Genomic DNA, 23,662 nt, shown 5'->3' with positions numbered 1-23,662 from the left:
AGCTATTGCTAGATAAAATACATTCACTTACTTTGCCTTTCACTCTTGTTTAGGGAGCCACATCTTGACAATGTCTGGTTTTATGTGAAACTTACTTTACCTGTTACTTTTCCTAAAGGTAGAGTTCCTTTTGTTGTTCTGTAGATTTTTTTTTCTTTTTTTCTTCTTCTTGCTTGCTATTCTTCCCTTCTCTCTCTTCTTGTTCCCCTTCTTCCCTCCTATCCTTCATTTCTTGTGTCCTTTCCTACTCTCTTCCCCCCTTCCTTCCCTTCTTCCTGCAACTAAAATCTTAGCCTGCCATAGAGAGAAAAATGAAAAATTACCTATACAGATGATAAAGACCCAGAAGCCAAACCACAAGGCAAAGGAACCCTTCAATGTATTTATTTTTAGATTCCATAATCTGGGTCCAGGTTTCTGTGGGCTTGGTAAACATGGAACTGATAATAAGGTCACTCTCTAGGATTTAAAACCAGGGGTCTCTTTACAGCACAGCACTGAGAGTGGTAGGTGGCAGCCGTGCACAGATACAATCTGTTAAAGCAATAATAATGATTACTACTCAGCACTCTTCTCTCTCCAGAAGCAGCACCACCTAATGAAAATATGTTCTGCTTAACCTAAATATGTAATTCCCAGCAATTTCTAAGACAAGTCTAACGGCACTGGTTGCATCCACCACCAGCAAGACCCACAGTTCTGCTTCCTGAAAGATCGTGAGGCACTAGCTCCACTCTGCAGCACAGGGAGAAAAGGGCAACCACATAAACCATTGTGTGCCTGATGTCTGAAGAATCTGCCCTTTTCTTAGAGGTGAACCTGCACATATGGCTCTGTCTGGCTCTGGAGGCACCTGCCCTGCATGGGTGGGAGGGCATCTGTGCCTGCATCCAGAAACCAAGAGTGTCCCAAACCCCAAAACTCTCCCTGAGCCCCAAAGCTCACCCTGAGCCTCAGTCAGGCACAGCCACTTAGCACAGCAGCATTCCTGGTGCCTCTTCCCTGGCCAGGTGCTGCTCATTCCAGCTGAGCAGAATGATTCAGCACTTGGTGGAAGGTAAGTGGAGATCCTGCCAGAGTCTCCCCTAGTGTGTTGATGTCTACACTGGAGAGTTACTCAGGGCTCTCAGCCAGTTTTCAGCCTGCACACATCCATCATCCAATCCTCAGTCTGGCGATTTCAGTCTGGCACTGCTTTCAGGTCCAAAACTAACTTAGCACCTCCCTGTTTCTAGGACTGAGCGGATCTGCAGTGAGGGCACTGGCAAACCAGAGCACCCTAGCCCTGTGTCCCTGTCTCCCCTAGGAGCCCTGGTAATGCCAGGGCTCCTATGGGTGGCACAATGGCAGGTCCTGCCACACAGAGAGTTACTGCTCCATGCTCCAATACACACGAATGGGGTCAGGAACAATGAGTCGATGGGAGCAATGGCCACACTGTGACATGGAAATGTTCCCACGAGGGGCTGAGCTCAGAGCTGCTCCACTCTGAGAGAGGACCTCCAAAGTGTACAGTGTACAGTACTGTACCCTGCAAGCATCAGACCTAAAAATGCACAACCTGTCTTAAATAAAACTTCCTGTGGAATATGCCACGTCACATGATAAGACTTTTAAAAAGCAAAGCACTCCTAATTGAGGAGATTTTTCTCATAGAAGTTGTTTTGAGCATTTACTACATATAAATGAAAGATAGGAAAGGGGAAAAAAATTCTCAGCATCTTAGTAATTTTAAACTAATCAATTAAATCTTCATAAACTACACCCATTTCCAGTTCAGACTCCATCTGGCTCTTATGATGTTGTATACCGTCAGTGTTGACAGAATTTTCCCAGGAAGGAACAAGCAAATGCAGTCAGCAGCTTTCAAATTTGCAAATATACAGTCAGTAACACTTTCTCAGACACTGATGTGCATGCTCGCACTTTGAGCTCTTGCTGAGCAGAGGTTTCTGACACCAGCCAGGCCCTGAAGCCAAGTCAGACAATGAAATGATGGCGGTACACTCTTCTCTGGGCCACCTGCAGTGACGTTTTCCTTAACCAGTGACTACTCTGGCCCTCACCACTTGCTAGAACAGGAACAGGAAAGTCAGCTTCACTATATTTACAAAGCAAGCATTCCTGTTTCCATGTTTAAATTGCTCATTATATTGTCCATCCTTTTTATGGTGATAAAATTGATGTTTGCTCCTGTCTATGCTTTGGCATCACAAGCAGTTCTGTCCAGCTGCCTATGAAAACATAATCTTTATTCTTGAATTTGTGAGTGAATTAGGTATCTGAGAAAGAGGAGCCCAACTCTGTTCAATGGAGGATGTACATATCCTGTATGACAATTCTAGATGCAATATTCTTAGGTGTGAGGCCTTCTTTGGGGGAATTCAGCTGAGATCCCTATTTGTATTTACTTTCTTTAGAAAATATTTTTTAATCAATATATATCACAGACATCCATCTGACTAGCCACCTTCATCTGTCAGCCATCACCTCATCCTAGCCACCTTGGCTGCTGTATGAAAAGGAGGATAATGTGGGAAAAGACCAGACTGGTTTAATTCATCTGCTAAATACATTGTCTTAAAAAGAAAGTACTGAGATAAATTATGCCTAACCAGCAGCTAAGGTAGCATCTGCAGCTGTAGTCTCTACAAGCCTTAATAACCAAGGTACACTCTGTACTTAGGAGAGTGAGAAATCTTCTGAAAACGATTGTTTGTGCACATCACTCAAAGCAGGCATCCGTGAGGGAGAAACCACTGATCTCTAGCTCTGGACAACCATGCTGCTTTTCTGGTTTTGCACTTGTATCTATTTGCTTTTTTAGCTGCTTAGCTGTGTGATGAATTGTAATGGGAGTCGTTCTGGGTAACAAAAGTAAGAGTGGGCTAAAGCAGGCGAGCTGGTACATAAATTGGGCTGTTTGTTACAGCTTTTAAGTTGCTTAAACAGCCACACTGATGAAATGTTGGTAACCATCTGCTACCAACATTTGTAAATAAATATAAACCAACCTAAATATTTCCTGGCTTGTTGCTCTCTTTCAGGCATGGGTCTCTATTTTGAGGATTTTTTTTTAATCTATATGTAGTTTATGCACAAGCTTAATTTCTTGAGACTGTTTAGCTGCCTGGAGGTGATTTCACTACACTGTTCTTTGGTATCCCTGAATGCAAACTACACATGACTGAACAGAGAGGGAGGATGCCTAATTCTGATGATGATTATTGATATTATTTATCAGTGGCAAAGCAAACTATTAAACTGTAAATTCTTCATGGCAGACTGGTTAGAGAGATTAATTGTAAGCTTTCTTTATGTGAATTTATTATGCAAATCTGAGCAAAACCTGGAACAAAACTGTTTTCCTTAAAGAAGGAAGAGATTTCAAAGCATTTAGGAGCCTTATGCAAACCACAGCTGTGTTTGACTCTATAGGAATAAGAGATGGAATTTTGAAAGTCCAAATCTTTAGTTTTGACCTTATGTCACTTGTGTTATACACAGCAGCTCTAGAACACTCCTCATTTCAACGCATCCTCTTCAAAGCTTCTTCTCTGACTTGTGACTGCACACAACAACTGTTTTTCCATAACAGTTGCTTACTGGGGAAAATGTATATATATAATGTATATAATGGCCAGTCTCTTCGCGACCGAAGAACCGGAGAAGGTCTTTCCACCTTCCAGCCAAGCCTCTACCACATAAAATGTTACTTGTTGACTGTTGCTATCATTTTGCATCATAGTGCCCCAAGGAAATAAAAGCTGCTCACTCTCAGATCTGCTTTCCTTTCTTGACAGCTTTGTCTTTGCAACAAACAGTGCCTCCAGGCTAGGAGTGCTCAAAGTGAAAATCACAGTGTGGGGGAAAATTTTTAAAATACAATGAAGAAATGAAAGAACTTCTTGATAGCCAGATTTTCCTATTAGAGTGTTACTTTCTGACAATGGGTAGTTTAGTTTTACAACATGATTTTACAACTCCTCCAAGACACCAAGGACTGTGCTCATTTTAGACATATTTTTTCTTTTATTGATGATCTACATTGAGTTACTATCTCTTATGTGAACATGATTTCTAAATTGACTGGTGAGACATAACGTAGTAGAAATCTCTCTGTTTTTTTAAAAAGTTCAACATTCCTTTCCCACTAGGTAGCTAGATCAAATACGACCATAGCTATATTATTTTGCACAAACCCATGATCTTTTCTTTTTTTTTTTTTTTTTAACTTTCTTCCAGATTACTGCAATGCTTATGAAAGCTGCCAGGATGCATTAAAATCATTCATGAATTTGTAATAGGGGTCTTAGGTTCCACACGGCAAGTATTTTGCAGTAGAAAGGATACATTGCCAAAGGATTCATCCTTTTTAATATCACACTCTGCAGTTGTGAAACACTGGCCTTTCAGACTTGAGCAAATAATTGAATGTCCTTTTGGCTCCGTTCCACTAATGACCCTCTAGATTAGGGCAGAATCCCAAAGTCAGAGAGTAAATGAGGTCTTCTTACTGGGATAGATCTCTAAGTGTATTTGATATCCTACTGCACAGATGAAAAAAAAAAAAAAAAAGAGGTTTGCTCTTGAAGAACAAAGTGTTTTGGGAAAAATGAGGAGCTACTTAGTTCTTTTGCAGCGATTTGAAACAAATATTAAGATTGGCATTAACAGAGTCTGAGTGGAAGTATGTCTGTGTGTGTATGTGAAAGTGCCAGATGAAGCAGTAGAACGCTTGTTAAAAAGGTATCTGAACAAAGAGAAAGAACAAAGTGACCTAAAGATAAGGTATCAAACAAGACAAAGAACAAATGCATTAGGGCCATAAAATGCACAAAGGCAACAAACATTCATGACATTCATGGATTTCTGAAGAGTGAAACAAAACAGTGAGGCAAAGTATCCTATACACCATCCCCTCCTAGGGAGTATAAAAAGCAATTCCAAATTCACTTTACTTGCCAATCAAGAAGCCCAGAGGCACAAAGAGGACAAAACAGACAATATCCTTATCCTCTGTGTGATCACACATGTGACGTTGACCAGGCCATTTGAACACACACATTTTGATGATTCCAAGTATATGGGTGTGAAAGCATACAGAGAAACAGTCAGTATTTGGCAGAGATTTTGTTTATAAAATCACATTCCACTTCCCTAAGGCCTCGTGCTGAGCTCCATCACACTCATTTTCTGTGCACTTTAGTTCTTCAAAATCCTTCAAAACCTAGAGATCCAAACCCTAGAGGTCTCAGGTAAACTATGCACATGTTCCCCTGGCAAAGATGTTTGCTGTGATTGCTGTTCAGCAGCTTTAAGGAAGGCTAAAGGTGGCACTGCAAAGATAGCCTTCACAAAGCCATGGCAACAGAGGGGTTTGAACGAGAATTCACAGGGATAAAATTGTCACAAGTGGACACAGCCAGCACAAAACCTACGCATCATTTAAATTCTTCTTGAGCCTTTAAAATTGGACAGTAAATGGTTTACAGGCCTTGGCTGTCCCAGTTTCGTCCTCTTAAAACACTTCAGCTGAAAAAGAAAATGGTAATAAAGGAAAGCCTTACAGATTGCGTTACTCCTTTATAGGAGTGGCAAAAACTAGTCAGATCATGCAATATATTTTCTCTAAAACAACGCAGGAAGTTATACTGGTCTTCCAGGAGGATTTGAAATGAAAGCTTAGTGTTATACTGTAGAATCAGTGTGGAAGTTTAGGAGGTTTATGGTTTGATTATAATATGAAACATTCTGGTTTCAGGTTGCCATCTCAGATTCAAAGCAGTTTCCAAGTTTTTATGAAAAGTTTCTATGTGCTGAAAATTAACACACTTGCGGTGGAAGTCTGTATCTTCTTTCCTGGCTACACATCACAGTGTGTCAATCTGGGCAAGTTCGAAGTTGGAAACTGGATTATCTCCTTGGCAGAAGCCAGTACATCCTGAGGTTTGCTAGATCAGTCTCCACACACAGACAGATCCAGAGGCCGTACAGGACCATCAGTTGGGCATGTCTAAGAGCAAGGACAGAAGCGGAATATATGCCTAAGTGAGGGCTTCAGTGGATTTAGGATGACCAGACTGTGCACGGGAAAACCTATGTACTGTCTTCCTCTGAATGTGTCTGACTTCACAGGTGGCCTATCCAGAATCCTATATATCTATTCCATGCTCTGGCGTATTAAAAAGATTTCTTCATCCTGGGAAAAACTGAGTAGCTCCACACAAGCCTGTCCAAATACTCCTTCATCTGAGGAGATGGATGCAGCAAGCACATACTGAGTAATCTGCAGCATCAGCCACTTCAGAAACGGCAGTGGCAGCAGGATGAGCAAGATATATGTGAGATTCTGTATTCAACAACTCCTTAAAGTACTGATGTATTCTTAGAAATCCCAGCCTCCTCTCTTTTCCTCTCTCCATTCCTCCCAGCCACTTCCTTGTGAGGTTAAAAAGTTGCATTTCCTCACACACTTTTTTTGGAAACCATTCAGTTCTTTGCTGCACTATGGCAGAGTTTGTAAGAGTGGAGCAGGAAGAAGCATTAGCAGTCGTAACAACTTCTTCATAAATGTCTGCAGTGCAGTTATTTTCTTCAGTTCCGGGGCCTCTGAGCACTACTCCAATACAAACATGGACAAGCAAAAGACAAGAACATGACCTAAGTAAGAGGGAAATCTGCTGCTCACTACCCCAACACACCCCGTGCTAACAGCTGGCTTGTGTGTGTCTTATCCAAATGGCTGCTGTGCCTTGCACCAGGCTCAGGCTAATAAACATGGTAACTAAGAGGAAGCCCTCACAGACTGGCATCTAACACACTCCTCATTTCTGAATATTCTTATACTTTCAAAAGCAGGTTTTTATTTTCCAAAGCAAACGACACATGTAAGGCATGGTTTAGACTCTGTAATTCTCCTAACCAGGCTGGAAGACCACACTTCAGTTTCAAACTATTCCTCCAGCTCTGAAAATTCAACTTCAAGGATGAACATCTATGATGCTCATTCTGTAGTTCTGCCTATCACACAGATGGCCTGACATCCATGTTCCCGAGAGCCACATGTGTCCGTTGGAAACCAATCTTATTTAAAAGAATTCCAATGTCCACAAGTCTCCAATAGGCAAACCTCTAACCCCACGCAGAAAAGACAGGCGAGTAAGGACACCAGCCATGATCTGATGATTTAATAGCATCTAGCAATCAGGTTGCTACATTGCACTTAATAGTATTTCATCAAGAGTGAGAGCTCCATGTTAAAAAAAAAAGGGGGCATAGCAATGAAAATCATTTACAGTCTTATGTATACTTACTTTGTCTCCACTGAGATTAGTGCTCTGCATGACTCACAGTGGTACACGGATGGTTTGGCCAATACTCAGACAGTATATCAGGGAAGAGAATGTATATAATAATGTAATATCCTGTTTGGAGGCTTAAGAGGCAAAAATTCATCAGTAAGTACTTCCAAGGGTAGTAACACAGTTTGTATAGCCTTCATAACGACTCCACAGCTATTCAGTCAATGCAAATGGAGTCTGATATTGAGCATCAAGAAGATAAATTAACAACAAAATGAGTCTTACTCACACATCCACCTACGTCAGTGGTGGACTGCAAAGACACAGCATGAACTCTTAAAGTATGCTGCCCTCCTCTTTAAGGTGCTAAGATGGCTGAAAGGGAGGCAGGAACAAACTCTTTCTTTACTAAATACTGTGTGAAGAAAGAAAAAAGCTGTAAAATTCAGAAAGCAAATTTTCCATTGGAATTAATGACTAGTTCATGTTATAAAGGCCTTTTGGTTTACCAATCAATTTGGCTAACAGTGAAATCACAACAAAATTCTTCCATGAGCTTCAGATTTGGCAATAACAACACACATGAACTGCCAAATGCCAGGATGTCTGCCTTATTAATTTTTGTATAAGACCCAGTTTTCCAGACAAACCAACCATAGTGTAATTAATTAAAAACAAACAAACAAACCCTCAAAATTTGACATAAACCATACCAGTCACCCCAAGCAAATTTAATCTTATTTGACGTAAGCTTCCTTCCTACCTCTCTCCCCAGCTCCAGGCAGTTCTCTTCTGTGTCTGAAGTCATGCTGGAAATAATTTAAAAAGCAAAGTCTTGGCTGAGGACCCCAAATGTCTTATGGTCAATGAATATATCCCCTGAAGACTTGCCTTACATCTAAAATGGAATACCAAGGATTCTACAACAATAGCAGTTAAAAAAAAATCCAAAATAAACCAGGGGGTTATCATCAAGCTAGATATAAGACAATGAACAAAACCTAATGAATAGAAGACTCACTGTGTCATGTCTAAAATTAGACTGCATTGGCATCTGCATTGTCACGGGTTTGTGGAATACTCAAAGGCTATTATTGTTTTAAGCATCATATATTTCTTTATCAATTTGATAAATATAGATAGCTGAGTGTATTGCTAGTTCAATGGGTAAGCAATACAATAATTTCTTACAGGAACAAACAATGGAGTCAATGTAAAGAGGGACAATTGGTACAAATTGCAACACTGAAAAAAAATTGCAAACAGTAAGTCTTCTGAAGTTCCTGAAAGAAACAGGACAAACAGAAGAGACATCATTACCTCTGTCACTGCCTCACAACACAGGTGCTCAGTCCTGAAGTCGACTGCCTCAGTCACCTGTACAGATGAAACCAGCCTTGAGGGCAATGTGAGCTGCATCAAAGTCCCAGCGCAGGAAAAGAGATGGGAAAATGGAGCTGGGAATGGGAGGAATGGGTGGGAGAACTCGGGATTTAGATCATCTGAAACTGACATGAAATCACACCTTAAACTGCTTAAAATAAGCCAGATCATTTTGAGAGAAATGAGTTAAGGAAGTACATGGGTGGCGATCTGGGCAGGCTTGAGAGCATTGACCCCTCTATCTGAAGCAGGGATAAGAAGACAGGACAGGCTGAGGAAGACAGAAAGGTTCCTCTAAGTTGGATCTGGCTAGACACAGTTTCCAGCACACCGGACATACCACCAGTCTCACATGCCTTATCATTCCACCTGAAACTGCATATAGCAGAGTGATTCTGCCTGGGAGATTTAATGAAGAAACTCCAGGTTACAGTCTGAAGAAATCTAGCCAAGTAACAGAAAGGAGGGAGAAAACTAGTGGAACAATTGTCCTTGTATCACTGCATGAAACCATACACTGAAATAAGCAGTAAAATCTGACCAAAAAATGAAACAAAGACACAGGATCTAAAAAACAAAAACAATCATTGGAGCTTTGAGACCTTATGCCACCAAAACACAGACATTTCTTGAACCATCTGGGTAGTTCATCTGATTCAAATCAACTGTGTTTGCAGAATGTGTGGTTTGATCCATATGCAGAAATATTTCACTGCGATGGAAAGTGACAAATCATAACACAGGTCTGGTGAGACTCATTCAGAAATTAACTTTGGAGCTCTCATTACCATAACAACACTAATAAACTCTAAGTCGCTCAGATGAAGAGAAATAAAAGTTGGTTGCTGGCTTTAATCATGCGTTAGAAGATCTCGAAGCCCCTAAAGTGTGCGTGCGTGGAGAATCATGGGATATGCTGAATTCAAGAACAGTGGGCAGCTTACGAAAGAGATCATTTATGAAAGCTTTCTGAAACCCAGGATATTTTAGACCTCACAGGAAACAAGCAGAACTGCAATGCATGGAAACTACGGAAGGCAAAGTAACACCCTAGTGAGAGGGGAGAATCTGTGAGGTAACAGATCCACACACATCCATTCCTGAGCTTGGTGGAAGGCAAGTTCAGATGCGAATGGGACGACTGCTCAACAAATATTAAATGTGACAGGAACAAGCCCCTACAACAGCAGTTCTCACTTTCTACACGACCTCTAATACTGCAATTGCCTTATCCATTCAGCTTGGTTTCACCCCTTGTCCTCATGTCACTTTTCTCTTACATTTATAACCTCTACTATAAAATCAGGAATATAGTTGCTCTTTTCCTCGTGTACAATTGACTACAGCATTCCTTGAAACGCCAGAAAATTGGCTTTCGTTTCAGACTATGCACATTTTTTACACAAAAGCATTTCCAGAGCCAGTTTCTGCTGCCACAGCCGTTTCGTAGCCAAAAGGATGGGCTTTCTTTTAAAGTGTCAGTAATAGAAAGTAATAAAAGCGTGACATCCCGAGGTGCTGGGAGCTGCTCCTGAGGGAGCGGCGGCGGGAGCGCGACCCTTTCACGGGATCTGCCGGTCCTTGTCACACCATTATCGGATCAGCCCGGTCAGGTCAGCGCTGCTGATCATTTACTGTTGGGGAGTGGAGCAGAGATGATGCTGAGAGCTTTATTTTTTTTATTATTAATATTATTATTATAAAGTTTTTTTATTATAAGGTGTTCCATCTTCTGCTTGGAGAGACACCGCTCCTTCTTCCACCTAACACCAGTGGAAATACTACCTGTTTCCAGCCCCATCTTCATTAGAATTTTACAACCAAAGCAACCCACAAGAACACGAAACCGGCCAACCAGCCAACCAATCTCCCAAATCGGGGCTATTTTGGCTCAGAAAGCCTCTGTGGCTAGACATGAATGATAATTTCATAAACAAAGCATTAGCGAAACGCAACACCGTTAAGTCTATGTCGGCGGCTGCTCCTGCCAATCTAATTACAATTGGCAATCAAGGTGACTTTACGGTAAACCCGTTCCCCTCCCCGGGCCAGTCCCCCCTCAGGGCCGTCCCCTCACGGGTAGCGCCCAGCCCCGCGCGCGCCCCCTTAACCCCCGCCCCCCCGGGCGCGCACGTGCTGGAAGCAAACACGGCGCGGCGCATGCGCGGCCCGGCTGCCCCTCCCTCCCTTCCCCCCGCCGCGCTGGGGGCCGGGGGAGCCGCGGGGGGGGCCCTCGGTCTCCGGGCGCCTGATTGACTGATGTCATTGCCCCGGCCCCGCGCCGCGCCCGCCCATTGGCTGCCCGCGGACCGCTATGTGCGCCGCTCCGCCCGGTTGGCTGTTGCCGCGCGGGCCGCTGGCCTATCCCAATTCGGGCCACGCAGATTAGGGGTCTTGGCCCCGCCCCCATCCCGGCCCCGCCCGCCCCCTCGTTTTCCTCCCTCCCATTGGCCATTACCCACTCCGCTCCGCCTCCTGTCACGGCGTTGAGCGCTCCGATTGGGTCACGGCCGAACTCACTGGGCGACAGCCCCACCCTCGGCCCCCCCTCCGGGGCGGCCGCTCATAAAGTTTTGTTCGGAGGCACCCGGGCCACGCCCCCTTCATCTCCCGGCCCCGCCCCCCGAGAGCGCGGCCCCGCCCCCGCCCTGCCCGCGCGGGCGGGGGGAGAGGCGGCCGTTGGGGTGCGCGCGCGCTCGCGCCGGCGGCACCTCCCGTGCCCCGCCGTCCCCTCCCTCAGTCCCGCTCGGCGCCGCCGCGGCAGCACCCGCGGAGACGGAGCCGCTCTGCGTAGCGCTGCCTCATCCTCCTCTCCCTCCTCAGCTCCGCTGTCCCCCGGGCACGGTGAGCACAAGCCGCGCGGAGCTGGGCTCGCCTCCCTCTCCGCGTGTGGGGAGCCGGGGCGGTGCTGTGACCGGCGGGTGGGGCGGGAGGGATGTTGTGGGGCTGGGGGGTCTGCGCGGCTCTGCCCCCGCCCCGGCCCCGCGGAGCCGCTGCGGGCGCGGCCGCCGCTCGTCGCGGCTGGCGCTTGGTCGCACTTGTCACCCGGGACCAGGCTGGGCTTTCACGTCCTATTTCATATCTGTCACATTGCCTGGGAAACTTCTCCAGCCCGATACAACTTTGAGCAAAAACGCAAAGAAAAAGAAAAAAATAGGACAAAAAAAAAAAAAGACCAAAAAAGCCCATTTCCTTTAATGTTACAGCTGCTGGAAAAAAACACAGCCCGGCAAGTTCCTCTTAAAATACAACTGCAACATCACTCCTTTGGAGGAAGCGAGACCTGGAACATAGGACCGCAGGGAAAGCACTTAATCTCTCCTCCTTTTGTGTAACGTGGGAAAAGACTGGGCTTTTCTGTGCCGTAGGACTCTCCGCTGGGAGGTTTAAAGCCTTTTAAAGTATTCCGAGGCTTTTCGGAAAGATTTTAAGTGCAAATTGCTCCCGCTGTAAGGCTCTAATCCGGTGAATTGAAAATGAGTTTGGGTATCTGAAGAGATTGCTGTGCTGGTTTTTTTCTGTCGTTTTCGGAAACGCAACCATGCCGGTGCTGGACGTGGCTTGTCTGAAATCTGGGTGTATCACTCACCACCCGATGGTTCTGACATCTCCTTCTGAAACTTGTGTGCGCTTTATACTGCCTTTGGCTTGACTGACCTTGCTCAGCGGAATCCTTTGTATTATTGGTACTTCCAGATCTTGTATAACATCTGCCAGTGCTATAGAAATACAATTAGGGTTTTTGGATGTCTGTCCTCCTTCCTGTTTGGTTTTTCTCACAGATATCTTTTTAAAACTCAGAGACTGAGATTAATGCAGCTTTTTTTTTTTTTCTTTCCTCCTTGTGATTCAACAGATGCAGTTTATGTTGCTTTTTAGTCGCCAGGGGAAACTGAGACTCCAGAAGTGGTATGTCCCATTATCTGACAAAGAAAAGAAGAAAATCACAAGGGAACTTGTTCAAACGGTATTAGCCCGCAAACCGAAAATGTGCAGCTTCCTCGAATGGAGAGACCTGAAGATTGTCTACAAAAGGTTGTTCTGTCTCACTAACCTCGTAATTGCCATACATCACAAACAGTGTAATAAGTAGGAGGAAAATAATGAAGATTGTTTGTGTTTTGTTTTGGTGTTGTTTTTTTTTCCTTCCCTCTGCTGTTTACAGAGAAGACTGACTTTTCCCTTGAATCTAATTTGATAACCAAGTAGGAGTCATTCATGTGTGGAAAATCACTCATGCATTTAGAAATGTACTGAAGAAAAGAAATGAGCTTTCCTTCTACTTTCATAAGGAGTGGTAGTTCTTGCTACTCCGCTTAGATTCACACAATCCATACATGTTCATATTGATAGGCATTTCAGATGTAATAGGTGATAAAGAAAAACTTCATAAATATGCACCTCAAGCAATGACTTCATAAATCACATGAAAATGTAACTTGCTTTTTAAGGCTCAGAGAAATAAGGAAATTTTTCAGAGTACTTAGTTTGGTTTATTTTAATTTTGGTTTTTTTTTTTTTTTTTTTTTGCTATGAACACCAAAAGGGATTTCTACTAATTGAAGGAATCATGGCTAGTTGTGTTTTAGTGCAAGTACTAAAAGAAACTGTATCAGTTTCTTTGCAGTAGTTTCATTTTTCAGTTGTTCCCTAGCCTTTCTAGGAGTATTTGGCATGCATTTTTTATCTTTGTGCTAATCTTTAGAATGTAACAAAATGTGGTGGTGTGAACATAATTTTCTCTGCAAAGCAGTAATCCACCTCCGGTTTTGCTAGGCTGCATCTCTTCCAGGTAAAGCTGCTGCTACAAAGTCTTATCTTCATTCCCTAGTTAGTTATAAACTTCAGAAGGTTCATGCATTCTTGTTTTCTCTTTGAAATGGTAGGTAATTTGTACCCTACAATAAACATTGTTGTAGTCTCTGTAGGTAGGACAGAGAGAACTGGAGCCAAAATGAAGAGTTTGTAACTTTTCCAGTGTAACAAATCACAGAATCACAGAATATTCTGAGTTGTAATGAGTAGAATCAAATATGTTTAGATGTTTTAAGTCCTGTCTTCACACAGACATTGGTGTGCGTAACATCACGTGTGTGAATATTGCTTACGTGTGGCTCTTTAGCACAAGGAGGAAAGAGTAGGAGCAATGCATGAGGCTGTGCTGGAAGAAATCATGGACAGGTTTTTTTCTGCCTCTCAATTTCCTCACAAAACTTCTTGTACATGCATGTGGACCAGCTTGCTCAAACACTTGGTATGCTTCCTTAAGTGATAATGCCTGGAAGTGCTTTTCCAGCTGAGCTTTAGGAGACTAGATCAAAAAAATGAGGCACGAGTAGAGTTGTCTGTTTCCTTCCTTGCGCAGTCTGGAACAGCAGTAGCTGTTCTGGGGATGATTCCACACAACTGCTTTCCCCCCCTTTTTATTGCTGTTAACAACTACTTGCCATGTCCTTTTTTGTCTAGGGAGCTGGTGGGTATGACCATTTGAGTTGCTGCAAATTGTGGTGTTCTTGCATCTCAGTAGTGTGTTGTGGGTCCTGTGGTCAAGGAGAATGAGGAAATTTGCTGGGAGATATATTTTAGACCATTTTTGACCGGGCGTAGACTGCAGTCTGTCTGCTGGACTGCTGGTGTGCACAGCTGACTGCAGTAGCTTATTTCACTGTCTGCAGACCAGTCTGGCACAGGGAGCCTATGAAATTGCTAAAGATGAGCTTGCACCAAGCTAATGAACATCTCAAATCTTGCCTTTCTTTTACCTTTTCCCCCCCCTAAAACATCACCAGAAGGAATAGCTATAAGAGGTGATAGTTTAAATTCGTGTGTCTGATAACACTGACAGCTTTTACATGTGTGGGACTTCTTCCAATCACCACACCATAACTAAAGATGATGAGTACCAGCTACTGTGATTTCTTTGAAAAGGTTTATTTTTTGTAACTGAAAAGGTGTGTGGCTTAAAGGAAAACGCACCTGCTGGAACTCTGTGTGCTTTGTGAAATTGCAGAAGATGCTCCAAAATACTCACAGACAAGAGGCTCCTGAGCATCTCTACTGAGATCTGCTCATGTCTAATCTATTACTGGGAAGGATCTGAACCTGCTGGTGCAAATGTTTTTCAGTATACGCTATAAAAGTATGTGCACAGTGCTATTGTACATGTTGCACGTGCATATAGCTGTTAAGAGTCTTAAATTGCTGAAATTTGTGCTGGTTTTGTTTTTAGAGTGTATTTATTTTCCACATGTAGGAGAATTGACCTAGATATTGCTACTCAAAGAATGGTTGGCTTTAATAGAAATATACTCGAGGGTCTCATCATTGTACCTTTTTGCAAGAACAGAATGAACTCATGCAGAATTGGCAAGACTGTAGCTTTAGCTTTCTTATGATACTTAACATTTATTAAGACAGCTAGACTATTTTGATTAGCCTCCTTAGCTCTGTAGAATCTCATTTTTATGGGATGTTTTCTAAATGAATCTTCAAGAAAGCAGAACTTAAAATCCATCTAAACGTGTGTGGCGTAACTTTTATTTTGCTTGGTTTCCTACATGAGCATTGATAACATTTGCAACATAGGCTCAGTCATTACCTTCTTAATTTTTTTTCCTTTAGCACTACAAAACAAGATGGAAAGGTGCCCTGCTTTTGTCATGGTTCATGAATTGGGTTATACATATTCTGTAGCTGGGTTTGGAAGATTAAAAAAGGATGTTAGCTTCTAACTTGAAGAATCAGAGAGATTTTAAGTGACTTGCTGGGAAAAATAAAATATATATGAGAAGCCAACAACAATTGCACTTCATGAAAATAGGACGGGGAATCATCTACAGACGTCTAATTAGAAACTTTCCCTCTGTGGCAGAAAAATGTGTTAAATGTTAAAATTTCTAATTTTACTTAAAAAAAAGGAACTTAGGATGTAATTTTTTTTTCTTTGAAGACCTCATCTGTTCACTGTTTTAGCATCTGGCAGTATGAGTTATTTTCATTGTGTAGTATAATGCAGTCAAAATCAGGTATCAGAGAAGAACTGATTTTATATAAATTTTACTTTGTTAGCATTTGGTTAATTGCATTCATCGGATTTAGTTGTTGTTGATTGGTTATTTGATTAAGGGTTGTGGCTTTGTTTTTATGTGTCAGTTTGGAACTGTGCAATATGAAATTATAAAACTGTCATTGCTGTCCTTGATGTTGTGGCAATTGCCTTTTACTTTAGCATGACTTAACCAAGATCATAGTTTATGTTAAAGACTTACAGCAGATTGGGTTTCAGAACTTTCTGTCTACCCTCTCTCCACTGAAAGTAGCAATGGAAGAGCCCCTTGTGCAGGTAGTGTGTCTCTTCACTCTATTATGACTGAAAGGTACAGCCATGTGGCCAGTGGGATGTGCCCAGCAGTTGGCATGATCCCTCTTTTTCTTAGCTGCCGGTTATATCTATTAAAACTATTTTATGATGTTGATTAGATAGCTTTGTAAAACTGGCTGAATGCACAATTTATAGTGAATTAGATACTTGGGTTTGATAATTTTAATTAGATCAGGTCTTCTTTGTACAGGATTCTTGTTCATGTGGCACTAGGAGGACCTCAACATCAAGAAACAGCAGCCTTTTTTTTAAAGAAAACTATCAGTATCAAGTTCTTGTCCATTTCTAAAACTGCTGGGGTGTATAGCCTTGCTGAAATAAGAAACTGTAAAAGAAATGCTCAACTTTGGTAGACTGTTCTGGAGACTCAGAAGTTCTTGTTTTATTAAAGAAATGTGTAAATTTTTCGGGATGAGGAAAAAAATCTTTTGTCAAGCACAACATATTAGTTGTCCCAATTTTCATTTGGGCAACTATCACCACACCACAGATCTTTGGGTGCCCTCGAGCCCAACCTCTCTGCCCCTTGGTTGTCATTTATAGTTTGGTTCTGTTTGTGCCAAACTCTCTAAGCTTTAAACTTCTGCAGTTAGGATCTACGTGCAAAGTGACTGATGCTGACAGACTTACGTCTTGTTTGCAAGTTTACCTGGTGACAGACTTCCAGGGATGACTTCAAGCAGTTGTTGTTTCATCTAGTAGGAGAATGCCACTGAGCTGGTAGGATTTGCAGTTTAAGCATAAACTCTGCTCACAGAGACCTGATCTTGCTGCAGAGTTACTGAACCGGGCTGTGAGCAGAGTAGTGGAGATCCTACCTGTAGTGAGCCTTCCCAATACTGAACTATTGCAACTATTAAGAGGGAGATGCATGGATTTGTTTACTATCACAAAAAAAAAAAAAAAAATCCTAAGGCCATCTGTCTAAAGGCAGGAATTTGTATAACTATTTACACCTGCTGTGTTACCTTTTTGCTCTTTGATTCCATATTACATTTTTAGGTCAAAATTTCCGTGATTTTGTCCAACTGCTTTTGGTCTCTCTGGTTTTCATTCCCTTTCTGACAAGTGTAGGATATTTATCATAAAATATTTTCCTAAATGAGGGAAGCAGCTGAGTTGAGCCTGAAGATTCTTTTAATAATACCTAGTGAGAAAAAAAGACCATAATTGCAATAGGAATAAAAAAGACAGAATGTTTCTTCCAGACTGCGCTATATTTGCTTGTAGGTGTGCACTTTGCTATCAGAATTTGACTTTTCATTGGATGCATATGAAAGACAGGTCTCTGTCAGGCTCATTGGGAAGAATCTGCTCCTGCAGAGCACAAATCTTTTACAGCCCTAGTACAGTAATTTGCTCTTGTTTGTGTGGATACTTTCCAGGTAAACTTCTACATTTGGCAAAACTTCTGGTGTGTGCTCTAGACTTTAAAGGGACACTTTTTTTTTGAAGCCCTGGCGTTCAGGGAAAAAAAATTACAATAAACTATTGCCTCTTAGAATTTAGGTCTGAAGCATTCCTTTGTGGTATGCTCATGCCCTTTGCAGTGATGGCTGACTTGTTTATACTTCTCTGCTGCTTACCATGTAGACTTATTAAATCTGCATTTGTTTTCTTTTGTTGAGTAGTGATCCATTAGTCATGGTTGGTACTTAAAAAATACATGGAAAAATATTATCTGCATAGAAGAATAGATACCCAGACCTTCATTCTGTGTTAATACCCTCTGAGTAGTTTTTGTTTCTTAGTGTTATTTCTCCAGAACTGCAGTTGGCAGAGCTTGAATGTGTAGTCTACTTACTAGCTGCCAAATACAGGCTTTCGAAAGTATGTTGCATTCTCTTTTAAATGAGGACACTGAGAGCAGGCCACTTTCTGGGAAAGTATTTTATGTTAGTCTCCCTCCCCACCCCCCTCCTTTTGTTTTGATTTTTTTTTTATCATAAAATAGTTCTGTGCATCCAAACTGACTGTTAAGTAATAGAAAGCACAAAAGGTCTGTCCCATGTGGATAAACTTAAAATATTTGAGTGAAATTTGATTCGATAACGTCTGCTGGTATGTGGTTCAACTTGTGTTTAAGCACTGTAAGGAAGCAGTTTAACTGCACTTCATCATAATCAGTGCTGCTCATCTGAAGGTGATGAAAGCTTTGTTTAGATGGATTTGGCCTGAGTGCTGATGATTAGTGTAAATGTCAAATAATGTGTCAAATCTTTTTTTTTCTACAGTGAAATATGATAACCTGGAGTTTGACTTATGAATTCCTCAGTAGGTTTGAAAGCATGTTTTTTTCCTGTATAGTATCACTTCCCAGTACTCTTTAAAATAGTTTTGATTTCTTGTACAGATTGAATCTTGCAAACTACTACAGTGACTGTAAATGTCCTTGAAAAGTTAGGGAGGCACAAACACAACAGTGTAAAATGAAAAGAACTGTGCTCAGATAGGACTTCTCATGAGCTCACGAGTCTCCATGGTGAAGAGATGAAGGAGTGAGGGATTGAAAATGTCCTTCAATGGAAAGTGTCTTTGTCTCTTCTCCCATCATATTTTGTGGTAGGATGGAAAAAATCACAGGCAGTAACATCTGATAATAGTTAAAGGCTTTTGTATAAAGTTACTCTGAATAATCTTCAGGATGAAACCATGGCAATTTGACTCAGAGCAGAGTGGGGGGACAGGGGAACACTTTCTGGACTATAAATGGTACTGGATGAGTGTCTGGGAGATGAATTTAACATACATCAAAATACAGCATTTTTTTGCAGGACTTCTAGGCAAAACTCTTGACAATTTCTTTTGGGGTTTACAAAGTCTTGCCTGATAAAATACTGCAGTGTTTAAAAGATGCATTGATTTCTCTGTATAGGAACCAACTACGCACCTTAAATTTGGCATTCTCATCAGAATGACTTCTTTTTCACTGGGGCTGACTACTCAGACTGTTTAATGTGGCCAGTTGTCCCCTCTAAAGAGGCAAACAAAAGCTGTTTCTGATTCATGTAAATTAGCAGTTACAACAGGTGGTACTTGAAGTCTGTTTTGTGCCATGTGTGACTGAGCAGCATATGGTTTGGGCACTTTAGAAAAGACTAAATGGGGTTTGCAGCTTTCATTCCTGTTTTGGGGTTTTTTTATCAGCTTTTTTTAAACATGACTTGAACAAATGTATGGTAGAGCACTGTAGAATTGGATGGTCTTTTTATTAAAGTGGAACTCTATCATATCTGAAGAATTCTGTCTTCCAAGATGGAAGTGGATTACTAGAAACTATTTGATGGACTCTCATTAGTCTGATGCCAGGACAGTTGGCAGTGATTGAGTTGTTGGTTTAAGAGTAATTAAATTCTCTTTAAAGACCAAATCCTAATGGCTAATTCAGTTTGTCTTTCTCAAGGCATTCTCTGTAGTTTTTTAGTATTTCTGTGTGTAGCTTGTGTGATAAAGATTTAAGATTGAATCTCTTGATTAGTATACCGGTGCTTAGATGTTACAGACAGTAAAGAAAATATCATGCCTCAGAATTCTGCCAGGAGACCAGAAAATCAAATAGGTTTCCTTTTCCAGACACTTCTTTGGCTAATTTATTTCTGTCACATAAAGGACAGTGGAGACTGAAGTTGTGCTGGACTCAAGGAGACAGATCCCTTTTGTACATGTGTATGTCTTCTGGTCTTTCAGCCGCTCTTTGGTAGGAGGTTTAGGTTGGATATTAGAGGTTTTTCACCCAGAGGGTGGTTGGGCACTGGAACAGGCTCTCCAGGGAAGAGGTCACAGCACCAATCTGACAGAGTTCAAGAAGCACTTGAACAATGCTCTCAGGCACATGGTGTGACTCTTGGGGATGGTTCTGTGCAGGGCCAGGTGTTGGTCTCGATGATCCTTGTGGGTCTCTTCCAACTCGACATATTCTGTGATTCTGTGATTTGGTTGGCTGTGGATTTAGAGGAACAATATGCTAAACCTGAGCATGAAGGGCAGCTGAGAATGCGATACTTCTCAAGTGCATTCATTTTGCTCATGCTCCTATGCTCACATCAGGATTATTTTGTTATTACAGATATGCAAGTCTCTATTTCTGCTGTGCTATTGAAGATCAGGACAACGAACTAATAACTCTGGAAATAATTCATCGCTATGTAGAACTTCTTGACAAGTATTTTGGCAGTGTGAGTCAGTTTCTTTATATTTTATAATTTTGTTTTATGCCCACAGCACTTTTATAAAACATAACCAACTAGCTGTTGAAAAGGTGGATCTAACACATTTTCTGTGGCTTGCTTGGCCAAGCTAAACTGATGATTGCCTAATATAACTGTAAAATACAAAATAAATTACTAATTTGGGAGAAGAACTGTTATTAATCTGGTGTTAATTGCCTATATTTATTTCATTTAATAGTAGTTTCACTTGAGGTCAGATAAAATCTTACTCTTAGCTTTCTGTTTAGGGAACTTTCCTTCTCCCTGGCACTGCGCTAATGTGTGAGCACTTCTTACCTCTGCTTCCAAAGGAGGCAGCTGGTTGTGAAGTAGTAGGAACGGTAAGGAAAGAAGACAAGACAGACATCTGCTTACCCTAACAGCAAACACAGAAAAACTGTAGTACTGTACATTAACACATGTAGAAAAACTGCTACTTGTTCTTCTGCCTTCCTAGTCCTGCCTAGGGAATGCACAGGATGAGTAAAAAACTGAGATTACTGTGTTTTCACATTTTTCTGTAAGATTGCATGACCTACCTTTAGATACTGCAGTCAAGAAGACAACTTTTATAGGGATATTCTCTTGCCTCTTGAAGATCCATATAATACAGATGGTTGTAAATTGAACACGTTTTAACAATGATGGAAGTGTTTTTCAGAGGTTGCTGTAACTAACTGAAGTAAAAAATTTTTCTTTTTTTTTTTCCCCTCCAAGGACTGATTTTTATTGTTGCCCCATTTTGTACAAGGCTATAGCCTTAGGTAACAATTTGGTGAAGTTTGGTGAAGCTGAGAAAAAGTTAAGTTTTGTGAGAGGATGTACCTCAAGTGAGAGTAACCTCCTGCTTTGCAGTAATGCTTGATGTTCTTTTTAGGTATGTGAACTTGATATCATCTTCAATTTTGAAAAAGCCTATTTCATTCTGGATGAGTTCCTTTTAGGAGGGGAAGTTCAAGAGACTTCCAAGAAAAATGTTCTTAAAGCCATCGAACAAGCTGATCTTTTACAGGAGGTAAGCAAATTCAGCTTTTCTGGCCAAAATGTCAGCATGATAGGTTGTGACTAAAAAAAGCTCCTGTTTCTCTTAAGCTTGTAAAAGGTACTTTTTAGCATGCTTAGCATGTAGTTTCCAGTTGGTTGTCCTAGTTGTGAAATAGGATGATATTAACCTGCTCTTTTCGTTTTGTTTGGCACGTGTATGTTTTAACCTACTGTGACTTTGTGTGTGTTCTGCTAGTAACTGCAAGTGGCTATTTTATATTTATACTTAGATAATTGTAGTTCATGTTGGTTTAACTAAGTGTTGTTCATGTGTCTTTCATTTCTCCCTTTTGTTAATTAATCATTAGTTTTTCTGTTCATACCTGATGCATGTTCACTTCTTTATTGTTTCATTGCTGAAATCCAGAAGGTAGACTCTCTTCTTTGAGACTCATTCAGGTATAGTTCTTATTAGTTCTTAGACCTGCTTTTCTGCTGTAGTTTGCTTACTCTGGAGCATTTCTGTGTTGACAAAGCAGTAATAGTAGTGCCATAGAAACATACAGAATAATGTATAAGAACATTGTTTTTTCACTTTGAGTGCTTTTGATTTTTATTACTACTGGTGAAGAAGATTGCATCTCTACCATTTTTTTAAAAATTTCTGATGTGAAGGAGTTCAATGGTATAGAAAAACTTAGTGTTGTTTCTCCATCCTATGCTTGTCATTTTGTGTTTGTTTGTTTGGTTTTGTTTGTTTAGTTTTTTCTTACTGAATTGTAGTCAGTGTTAAGGTTCTTGAATATCTAAATGGAAGTCACAAAATCGTGGTGTACTGGGGAAAACATCAACCGTGTGTGCCAATCAGTGGAACATATGGTTTAACAGGCATGATGAACCTTAATTTTTTAAAATATACTGAGGTTCACTGCTCAGATGTGATATTGATCTAAGCTGCTCTACTTTTTCCCCCCAGTGTGAACCTTCAATTTCTTATTTTGTTCTATGACTTTTCTTACAAGCGATTTCTGTTTCACTTGTTCATCTTTGTTGGATGTACTATAAATAGGATGGGGAAACCTGCTTTACCCTTGCAGTTGTTTTTGTAGTCCTTTCAGAGTATGGGCAGATCTGCTGCACGTTAAAGTTCTTGTCTGTCAACAGCTGCTGTCAGGGACAAGGTCAGTCATTGCACACAGGTTTGCCACCCTGTTTTTCTAGAAAGAAAATACGTGCACTTATTTAGTTTTTGTGTTCTGATTCAATTTTTGTTAAGCTCTTCTTTACTTTTAGAAGAAATTAGCTTAACCAGAAGTTCTGTTGCACTTTACAAAGAGGGGAGAAAAATAATCTGTTTATTCTCTTAAAATCCCTTACTCTTTATATGAAAACAGAACAGATTAGCTGTATATTCCAGTCTGTCTCCTGCAAATGCAGTTAATTATGCACCACAGAGAATTACTGTATTCTTTCTCATTCTTACTGTTCTTGAATCTAATTTTCACCATTTTTGTAGCACTCTTCTAAAGCGAAAATGCATTCAATTTCTAGGAATTCATTATTGATTTTCTATCCAAGCAACTAGCATTCTCTTTTTACAGAGAATATAATTTAATATTGATATAACTTCAAGTTAAAAATTCTATGCAAAAGGAAATACCACTTTTCCCTTGCCCTGGTAGTTTTACCCTGATTTCCCCATATCTGGGAGATTTTCTGTTTTCAAGGTTGATTAAATAATTTCTCACTAATTGGAATATAACAGTTTATCACAGCACCATAGTAGTCCTATGCTGGACTTCTGTGGTTTTTATTCTTAGTTATATTGACTGTTGATCAATTCTAAAACTACTCCATAAATCTGGTTTTTAGTTTATAAACCCTGTAAAAGTCTGGGTTCATATTTATATTGAGCTTCCAATAAATTTGGACTCTTTTTGCAGACATTTGTTTTTGTATCAAATGCCACTATATGCATGCTGAGTTTGATGAAGAGAGTTGTTAAAATAACAGCTGATCACATCTGGAGACTTAGTGTCTGCTTCCCACAATACTTCAAAACTATCAGAATGAAACATGGTGTGATTCCAAATGCAAAATGTGTTGCTAGCAGGGTTGTCGTGTTTGGTTTTGACCATGTCAGATTTTAATTATGTGCAAAGTGACTTTTATGTGGCCCTGAATACTCATATTGCCAAATACATATATTAATCAGTGTTGAATGCACAACATTATTAATTAGTAATGGCACATACATTAAAGTATGAAGTATCTTAAAGATGAAGAGCTGTACAGAATACTTATACAAAGGAAAATCATTACAAATACATTAAGTGGCTACTTGTGTGATGTTGAAAGGAAATATGCAGAGGCCCAAATTGCTGAGTAGTGAATTAGTTCTT

At 40.9% G+C, this 23,662-nt stretch overlaps 1 protein-coding gene and 1 long non-coding RNA gene across 7 annotated transcripts in view; one reads left to right on the top strand and one right to left on the bottom strand.

Moving 5' to 3' along the window:
• Positions 1-5,327: 5,327 nt before the first annotated feature.
• On the bottom strand, positions 5,328-8,732 carry LOC114068270. The gene is made up of 3 exons (XR_003573543.1): positions 8,625-8,732; positions 8,068-8,113; positions 5,328-7,719 (listed from the first exon to the last, which is right to left on the bottom strand). It is a non-coding gene; the product is annotated as an uncharacterized LOC114068270 (long non-coding RNA).
• A 2,659-nt stretch (positions 8,733-11,391) lies between these two features.
• AP1S2 (adaptor related protein complex 1 subunit sigma 2) overlaps positions 11,392-23,662 on the top strand; it is a 31,273-nt gene continuing 19,002 nt past the window's right edge. For all 6 annotated transcript variants that reach the window (XR_003573540.1, XR_003573541.1, XR_003573542.1 and 3 more), the window contains exons 1-4: positions 11,392-11,531; positions 12,544-12,722; positions 20,135-20,243; positions 21,154-21,291. Coding sequence is in view for 3 of the 6 variants with exons in the window: in XM_027904249.1 (XP_027760050.1) it covers positions 12,544-12,722; positions 20,135-20,243; positions 21,154-21,291 (426 nt within the window). In the remaining 3 variants the exon portion in view is untranslated. The remainder of the gene's footprint in view (positions 11,532-12,543; positions 12,723-20,134; positions 20,244-21,153; positions 21,292-23,662) is intronic.

This window comes from Empidonax traillii, unplaced genomic scaffold (assembly GCF_003031625.1).
Source record: "Empidonax traillii isolate 1590-97213 ecotype Southwest subspecies unplaced genomic scaffold, ASM303162v1 scaffold1024:size258002, whole genome shotgun sequence".
Taxonomy (NCBI): Eukaryota; Metazoa; Chordata; class Aves; order Passeriformes; family Tyrannidae; genus Empidonax; species Empidonax traillii.
This window is presented reverse-complemented; position numbering and strand designations above follow the sequence as displayed.